Genomic DNA, 9,474 nt, shown 5'->3' on the forward strand with positions numbered 1-9,474 from the left:
TTATTGCATCATATTTCTCAAGATATTTTCATTATTTGTAAAAATAGTCAAAATACCAAATTCACATCCCTCTTGGGTAATCCTTCAAAAACAAAAGAACCATAGGGCTTCATCACTCGGTCATGACCCAGTGGATACCCCCCTCCCTCACTTGGTCAAGAAGGATCAAGGCTATGAAGATGGTTCGCAAATGAAGAACAACTAGAAAAAAGAAAAACAAATCAAACAAAGAGAAAAGCAAAAAACCAAGGGGAACCAAGGAAATCCTACCACTCGACTATGATTGAGTGGGGAACCCCCCACTCAGTCATGGCTACATACAATTCATTCATTTCATTTCAAAGCCTAGTCGTTTCCTTCCTTCACCCTTAGGAGTTTATCTTATAGTCAAAAGACCCTCCAAGAGCGTTCCTCAAATCGAACTTGTGAACTTCTTTCCAAGACCCTTCCTCAGATCAACAAGAATATTCCTAAATTTCACAGAATATGCTAAGAATATGCTAGGAATATGCTCAACCACCCGAGAAACATGAGATGGCTGCCATGTGTCCCTTTCTTCTTCCTCTATAAATATGAGGACCACCTCATTTTTCAAGTAAGTTCACTCTGCCTCTCAGAGTCCACTCTTTGCGCTCAAGCACTCAAACACTAATTTAAGCATCAAATGATTTGCGCTGGGACATCCATTGTGCCCCTAACTGATTGTTCGTCTTGATAGGTTTGTTGATCATCAAGAGTCTCTCCGTCATCAGAGGTCACTCGTTCATCAACAAGCCATCCATTCATCAGCAAGCCACTCGTTCGTCAGGGCATCTAATCCACAAGACTTCCAAGTCTCCTAATTATTGCAACAAGGCCCTAAGTCTTCGGATTATTTGCATTTAGACCTCCAAGTCTCCTGATCATTAGCACTCAGACTTGGAACTCTTAAGATCACACCTTGAGATCGCTTTTTTTCGCACTATAAATTTATTATTGTATTTTAAAAACAACAATTTTAAATCTAAAATCATAATCAAGTTTAGTCTAAATTCATATAAAAGCCTAGCCAACCACACTCCTGAGAGTACTTCGTTAGCACTCACAAAAGGTGGTTTTAGAAACAACCTTTTACAAAGTAAAAAATAAAATAACTATTAATTGAGTTTACCACTTTCTTTAAACTACCACCTGATTGACACTTGCACCAACTGTTATGTGGAAGGCCATTTTTAAGACCCTAACATGTTTGGTAGGGAATTGGTTTAATTAATCGAAGTCTAATCCCTTATTTGGTGTTCCCTAATGATTAAGCTTAGCAAAATCCTTGGAATAAGTTAATCTCAAGAGGGAGTGATAAATTTGTCCCATCCCTCCCTTTAGGACAAATTAGTCCCACTAGTTCTAATGATTAAAATGCTCTTTCATTTATAAATGAAGAGTATTATGATATATTTCAATGTAATTCCACATTTACCTCTTCAAACTACAAACTAAATGAGTGATAGGTATTACCTCAAGCAATATTTCTTATAACAAATATGATCTATTGTTATCTAATTTCATTACTAATTTATCTCATTCTTAACTTAATCCTACGAATCTGTTTATCAAAAGCCCAGTAAATTCTAGCTGCTAAAGAGATGGTATTTTGATTTTTTTTTTTAAATGGTATTTTTGACAATTACTATAGGAATAGGTATAGGTATAAAAAACAATAGAGGGGAGAGAAAATGAGAAAGAAGACAGCAAGCTTCAATAGTAGGGTTGTGTAGTCTGGGGAATGTGTGAGCGTCACTCCCACTGCCATTCTTAGTTGCTGCATCAATTCATTCCCAACTTCCCAAATCCAAAACACTTTCATATCTTTTGTTATCTTTTTCATTGTGCTCTCATCAATCCACTCTTCCATCTCATCCACATCCACATCCACATCCACATCCACATTCCAAGAATGCCAAATTCCCATGCCAAGCTGATTGAGCAAATTTAATTATTTACAATCAGTCCCTGGACCAAATCCAGATTTACTACAACCTTATCTCCCAACTTCATCATCCTTCAAAGAAAGAAAGTAGTGAACACTGAACAGAAGCCCCATAAAAGCATTGCAAGTTCGTAACCATCCATACAATTACAATTCCTTTTAGGCAACGCCTGCCCCGCCCTGCATTGAATTTGACTTGAGTTAAAAGAGTTTACCCAAGTGCCGGCAAGCACTCGAGCAGTATATCGACAGCCCGGCTCAGTTCCTGCTCGGAGATGATCAATGGCGGCACAAGCCTGACAACATTCCCTTTCCCTGCGGTCAATACGAGAAGCCCAGCATTGCGGCAGGCATCGACGAGCGGCGAGGCAGCCACATCCAGCTCTATTCCAATGATAAGCCCCATTCCTCGTACCTCTTTCACATGGGAGTTCCCTCCCAGCTTCTGGATTAACATTTCCTTGAGATACGTACCCTTCTTGGAGACGCTCGCCAACAATTCTGGGTTTGAGATCTTGTCTAGAACAGTAATGGCTGCATTGCAGACGAGAGGTGCGCCGGCAAAGGTGCTTCCGTGATCTCCAAAGTTGATGGAAGCGGCAACCTTTTCTGCAACTAATACAGCACCAATGGGTAGACCTCCAGCGAGAGGCTTAGCAAGCGTCATCATATCGGGGAATACACCATAGGCTTCGTGTGCCCAGAGATAGCCAGTCCGTCCTAAGCCGCATTGAACCTAGCATACAAATCAATGGTGCATATACCCTCATCAGAATAGTGATCAAAAGCAAGCACATCAAACAAGAGTTGAAAATTGTAGCTGATTTTATCAATTTGTAATAATCACGGTGTCTTTTTCTTTTTTTTCTTTAAGATCTCTTCATATTTGCTAGGAATTATTCACTTTGATTGTGTAACTATTCACTTCGATTGTGTAACTAAGTTAACCTAACAGTCGCCATGTGACTGAGTGACTCCTCACCCAACAACTACTTTAATTGTCACACAACTCATTCACCATTTAACCAACCACACAACCACATCAGAGTTGTCAATAAACCACCCACTACTTTCCACTTTCCTTTGGTTTCTGTTGCAGAGATTTGTTTTTCCTCCACGTGCCACAACCAATATTTTCTAGCATAGCAATTAAAAATGTCAAAAAAAATTAGAGGAACATAAAAGCCTGATAAATAACCAGTAATAAATTATTCTCAGCATATCCATCCTTAACTCATAAGTGATTCACACTACATGAAACAGCCAACCTGCAACAATTTTGAAATGACTGTGTTACTACCCGACAGCTTTCAACTGGTTTTTTTTTTTTTTTGGTAGTAAACAACACCTTGTCCTTCCCCTCAAAAGAAGAAGGGGAAAAGACTAAAAAGAATATCCATGATTCCATTTCTTTGTTGTCTCTATATTTCTGTTTTCTATTTCATTTTCAAAACTCTGGAAACACCAGAACATTTATATAGCTTTTATATATATATATATATATAATAAGAATGGTTTTAGAATTGGAAGAACTTTTATTTGATTCCCAATTATAGGATGTTATGAGAGATATTTCTTGGAAAGGAATTTTGAACTGATTCACTATGTGCGTGAGGTTGAGTTTATTCAATTTAGGAACCAAAAAATAAAGAAATCATTTTCAGAATTGCCACCAATAATCCATAGACTGCTAGTGGAAGTTTGGGTAATAGGAATTTGAGAGCTTCTAACAGATAAGTGGTTGCAGAAGGCAAGGATAGCTTGTGGAAGAGGATCACCATTGAAAATATGGCTTTCAGGAGGGCTAGTTGGTTGTCCAGTGATGAGTGTGAGCCTCACTGAGTTGGGTTTGGAAGGGAATTATTCAGTGTTCTAAAAAGCGCTAGGCGCTAGTCGGGCGCCAAGCTGGGGCCTAGCGCCTAGGGCGCCTAGGCGGGGCCTAGGCGGAGCCTAGAAAACTGCTATTTTTTTTTATTTTTTAAATTTTGTAATGTAATTTGATATTATTTTTAATTAAATCAAAGTTGAAAAGCATTAATAATGCAACATAAACCAATAATAAAAACATCAATATACTATAAGCAAGTAGCAGATTTTTTGCAAATATTATAGAATATATATAATTAATAATAAAAATTAAATATAAATCTAATAATTATATATAAATAGAAAAGAAAATGAAATAAAATAAAAAATAAAAAACATAAAAAACAAACCAGAAACGCAGCAAAAACGCACAACCCACACACAGAGAGAGAGAGAGAGAGAGGGAGAGAGAGAGGTTACGAGTCGACGGAGATGGAGCTTGACGGCGAGGACGGGGGCGGGGGCAAAGACGCTGAGGCAACGAGGACGAGGAGGACGCGACAGATAAAGAGGCGATGAGGATGGAGCTGGACGCAGCAACGACGGTGAGCTACTGGCGAGCCGATGAAGCTTGGCAACGTTGAGGCAGCAGCGTTGAGGTGAGAAGAGAGTGAAGAGGGGGAGACGCTAACAGGTTCGATTTATGATTTAGCAAAAAAAGCCCTAGGCGCGCTGGCCGACTAGGCGCCGCCTGGGCGCCCAAGCCGGACGTTTACTCAGGCCGGCGCCTAGAAGGCCCAACTAGGGCAATTTCGGGGCGGCCAGCAGCCGCCTAGCGGCTAGGCGACGCCTAGGCGGGCGCCTAGCCCGATTTTTAGAACACTGGAATTATGAATATTATGGGATTTTTTTTTTCTTTCTAAATTTGTCTGTTTTGGGGTTGGTAGTAGTGTTAGGGTTTGTTTTAGGCTTTGATGGCTGGTAAGGCCATAAACCACTTTGTGAGTAGTTTTCCTACTTATTTTATGTAGGGAGGGACAAGAACATCTCTTTTGGGGAATGTTTCTCTTTTAATTGGGTAACATAACTTGGTACCCTCTGTTCAAAAACCTGGAAAGTTAATTTCTTACCAGCTTTGTTTGACATCTTGCATGATCAAAGTGTGAGATAAGGAGAGTACACAATGGATTTGGTGTCCACTAAGTGATGGAGCCTTTTTTTTTTTTTCTTTGCTCATTTTATGGAGTCCTTGGTGAATAAAGGCTGAGTGAACCTACCTCAGAAGTCTTTCTGGAGGTCTAAAGCTCCTCCTAGAGTGGCCTTTTCTTGGGAACAGTTTTCCTCTGTTCAATTCTTACCTTGAACTATAAAGAAAAAGCTACCGAGGAAAAAACGGAAAGAAAAATTTCAGATGGTAAATTAGATATTCTGGCTAAGTAGTATTAGATATTTAAAAATGAGGGCAGCGAAACAAAAACTGCCATGCTGGTCTGGCCTTGGGACATTCATGTGACCAATCCCCATTAGGGCACCAAAATCCCTGCATCTCCGAAAAGTTCATATAATTTCTTGGATCCTAAGACTTCACTTTCTTCACCAGTATATTGTATCAGTTCTTAAAAAAACATCTAGCAGCAATTTTGCAAAACCAATCTGCCTATAAACCTAAAATTCATCAGACCAAAATCTTAGAATTTCAAGGAAATAAAGCAGGGCTGACCTAATGAAAAGCAGATTTCCCTTCAAGAACACACTTCAGCATATCTAAGAATGGAGAAACGATGTCATAAAAAGGTACGCCTGTGCCAGACATGCCCCTACTGTTCTGACAAATATATAATAATAATACTCAACAGCAAAGGACTAGAAATTGGACAAAGTAATTCGTTGATAACTTTCTATATCATATGGAGATCAGATTGAGCAAAATAGGCACTAATACTATGTGATGCCAATAGCTCAGTATTCCTTCATGTGTTATGTAAGATGGACCAAAATTGATCCAAGTTATGCTGCACCATGCACAAAGCTGGAGTTTGCTCATATTGCAGCAACTTTCAGCACCCACCAGCTTTAAATCCACAAGCTATGGCATCCAAGGCAGCCAAATAAAAATTCCTAATATGGAAATCAGTTGAACTAAGGAAAAATTCCTATCTCCAATATTAAATAAAATCATTTGATTAAATCAAAAGTCTCAAAATAAAGATCAAATCTCATCAACCCCAAGTCAACATCCAATAAAATAAAAAAGGCTCTATGCAAACTAAATCATAAATATGATTATATGAACCTAATCCTAACATTTTTTAAAAAAATTACAGGAAACAAAGAATTCAAAACATGCCAAGTTAAAATAATGCAGCTTTTTTTCTTGGAAGCCCATACATAATCCATTTAGCTTATATAATCTTCAATGTATCACTTTGACCATCCAGCCTTGGATTTTAGTAATACAATTGCGGGGGAAAGAGGAAAGGAAGAAAAAGAAAATATGGACACCAATGTGACAAAAATGTAATGATATATTTCCTTTCACTTTCTTGCAAGGGAGTCCTCTACAAGAGTTATTTGACGAAGCTCATTGCAGTAGTGCTTGAATATACTTGCCTCAAAATTTATGTAAAACATTCTAGAATTTGTGAAATAGGAAAAAGTTCATTATATTTGTAATCTATATGGTTAAATGTGTCAGCATCATGATAAAACATATTGAAGAACCAAATATCATTTGAATGAAAAATTTATCAAACAGTAGCAACTTACCTCATCAAAAACCAGGAGAGAGCCAACATTATCACAAGCACGACGAAGGGCTTGTAAGAATTCCTTGGAGGCACTGAGTATGCCCCCTTCACCTTGAATAGGTTCCACAAATACTGCAGCAATCTTGCCAGACCGAATCAGTTCTTCTGCAGCTTGAATATTTCCATACTCCAAGAAAGTAACACCGGGCATGACAGGTTGAAAAGGTGTTCTGTAATGCTCTTTGCTAGTCAAAGCAAGAGCACCAATAGTCCTCCCATGGAAGCTATTACTAAATGAAAGGAACTCTGTTGGTGGCTGCTCCTCATCAGGATGTGAAAATCTTTGAAACTTTCTTGCAAATTTAATGGCAGCCTCATTGGCTTCTGTTCCGCTGTTCGTGAAGAAGACCCGATCAGCAAAAGAGCGAGCAATTAGACGTTTTGCAAGCTCAACCTGCAACAAGAAAACCACTGCTTCTCAGTAATATATTCCAAAAGAAGGCTACAGAGAGATAACATATGATTTTGGAAACCAAAACTCATTGTTGAATCAGACAATTATCTGCTAAGAATTCTTCTGAATGTTTTATCATTCAACAAATCAAAATACAGACAAAATTCAGATGAATCAATTGTATTGGCTTCTTTGTCTATAATCCTCAAAACAGTCCTGCTTCTTCATAGACAATTACAAAAAAGTTAATAACATTACACCCAAAACTAACTGGAACAAGCTAAAACCAAACAACAACTAGAACACACAGAAAAAAGGAATCCCAAATTAAAAAAGAACGAGCAAAGGAAACTAAGTGTTACCTGGGGAATGGAATAGAAGACGTTGCTGACATGGGCGAGAACACCGGCCTGCTCTGTAACAGCCCGCACCCAATCGGGATCGCCATGGCCGAGCGCATTGACAGCGATCCCGGACGTCAAGTCCAAGTACTCTCGCCCCTCAGGATCAAACAATTTACAGCCCTTGCCACTCGAGAGCACCACCGGAGCTCTGGCGTAGGTCCCGACCAGAACCCTAGCCTCCTCGGCCATCACCTCCTGGGTCCCCAACCTCCCCTGAGTCGCAGGCTCCACGGCCCGCAGGTCCAGCGTCGCGCAAGCCATCGCTCTCCCGCCGTTGGATCTAGCAGAGAAGCCTCCCCGGTGGAGGCCTGCCGCCGCCGGAGAAATCGAGTTGGCGAGGAACAAGTGGATGGAGGTCATGGCAATGGGACTGAAGAAACTGCAGTGATTGAAGGACTTTGCGGGGGAAGAAGGATTAATAAAGCTCTGTGCTTGAATGATTCGAAAGGGAACGGGGAAGAGAAAGTTTATAGATTCTCCGAACTCAGAACGGGAATCGAATGCAAAGTTTGAAACTTTCTATGCAAGTCTTCGATGAATCGAATTATTAATTGAAACAGACAGAGGGCTTTGGAAAGCGACAGATATGTTGGAATTGGAATGGGAATTGGAACCGGGAGGAGGAAGCCAACGTGGAAATGGGAACTGCCTCAGCTCTGCTGGCTGGCTGGATGGAATTGAAGACAGTATTTCTTCGTTTTGGTATTTCCCATGTTTAAAAGATTGTGCTTTGTGCGAAAAAATTATGCCCTTACTTTCCCTTCCAATAATTCATTTGCATCATTCTCAATTGATTATAGACTAAGTAGTGTTAGTTTTTAGTTTACAATTCATTTATTAAATAACAGAAAAAGATTGAACGATCAGTGTAGTTAGGAGCGAGTAGAAGTTTGACACCTTTAATTTGCCCCCGTCATCACCACAATCCCTTTTCTCTAAGCTTACCAACGAGAGACGAAGAGGAAGACAAAGGGTTGGTTGGCTGAGCAATGGGTTGAAGTGGAAGGGCTGGCCCTTCATCTTCGTCTCTCACTTGGCCCTTCATCTCCCTCCAACATTGACGTTGACCTAGCATATCTCTCTCATTTCGATTTGCACGACCGTACTCGTCCATTGATATCGATGCCCTTTTAATAAATTTTTCAATAATTTCTATTTTACATTAAAATTTAGATCTATTAAAATTTAACCATTAAATACTTTTAATTTTTTGGTATGTGAGTCACTGAGCCAAAGTGAATCTGATGGTCGATTTTGATCATCAGAATCTACCGTGGATGGTGGTCTTTCTAGAAATGTGTTTTAAGTGTTTTGACTATAAAATTAATTTTTAGATTTATAAAAAATCAATTGTTATATCAAACTCATTTTTGAATATATAAATCATCGCTGTTGGGAAAATCTGATGATCGATTCCAATTATTAGAATCATTGGTCAATGATAACAATAAGGCCAAACTAATATTTGGTCTCTTTAGTTATTTTATGGGTTAATTCGATTTTCGATTCGATTCGATTACCACAGTTTAGGTTTTGATTAACTGAGGTTAATTGGTCGATTGGATTTAGTTATTGCATGCAATTCTGTTATTTTGGGTAGTGATTTACCGAATCGACTATTTGCATATTCACAAGTGTTGTTATCTTTTTTCTTTAACTTGATTAAAAAGGATATTGTTTGCTAGAGAACGTTCAGCTACTATCGAAAAGAAGCCGGGTTTGTCACTTTAATTTTACCTCAGGTTTTAATTGCAAAACACCCCTTTAATCTTATTCATTCATTCATTGATGAACATGAGACCCCAAATTCAACAGACCACTTAACTTACCTTATTGTTGACTAAATATTCATTTATTGATTCAAACCTTCTCGTATTATTTTGGTATTAAAATTATAAAAAAAAAAGTTACATACTTCAAGAATAATGGTAATAGTGATGACAGTTGACCCTTGAATTCGACTGAAAGTAACTTCGGACATCTCTATTATTACCTAATAATAACCTTTGGCCACCCAATTAATACATGTTCTGAGAATACTGTCTCCACGATTTACTGTAATATCTAAGGATATTTAATCTCCCAAAGTTTAAGGTA

The 9,474-nt window shown here is 38.8% G+C and overlaps 1 protein-coding gene across 1 annotated transcript; it reads right to left on the bottom strand.

The window, feature by feature from the left end:
- Positions 1-1,941: 1,941 nt before the first annotated feature.
- LOC127790639 (acetylornithine aminotransferase, mitochondrial) lies at positions 1,942-8,055 on the bottom strand. The gene is made up of 3 exons (XM_052320223.1): positions 7,336-8,055; positions 6,539-6,973; positions 1,942-2,702 (listed from the first exon to the last, which is right to left on the bottom strand). The coding sequence occupies exons 1-3, from the start codon at positions 7,735-7,737 to the stop codon at positions 2,178-2,180; spliced, it is 1,362 nt and encodes a 453-aa protein (XP_052176183.1). The 5' UTR covers positions 7,738-8,055; the 3' UTR covers positions 1,942-2,177.
- Between the last annotated feature and the right edge of the window lie 1,419 nt (positions 8,056-9,474).

The sequence above is a fragment of the Diospyros lotus genome, chromosome 14, assembly GCF_014633365.1.
Source record: "Diospyros lotus cultivar Yz01 chromosome 14, ASM1463336v1, whole genome shotgun sequence".
Classification (NCBI taxonomy): domain Eukaryota; kingdom Viridiplantae; phylum Streptophyta; class Magnoliopsida; order Ericales; family Ebenaceae; genus Diospyros; species Diospyros lotus.

What these genes read in the sequence shown, in the direction of transcription:
- LOC127790639 (XM_052320223.1), bottom strand. Translation starts at nt 7,737, where the DNA reads ATGACCTCCATCCACTTGTTCCTCGCCAACTCGATTTCTCCGGCGGCG. An exon ending in TCTTCTATTCCATTCCCCAG is followed by an intron (nt 6,974 to 7,335) that starts GTAACACTTAGT and finishes TTCTTGTTGCAG; the next exon opens with GTTGAGCTTGCAAAACGTCT. An exon ending in CTCTCCTGGTTTTTGATGAG is followed by an intron (nt 2,703 to 6,538) that starts GTAAGTTGCTAC and finishes TTTGTATGCTAG; the next exon opens with GTTCAATGCGGCTTAGGACG.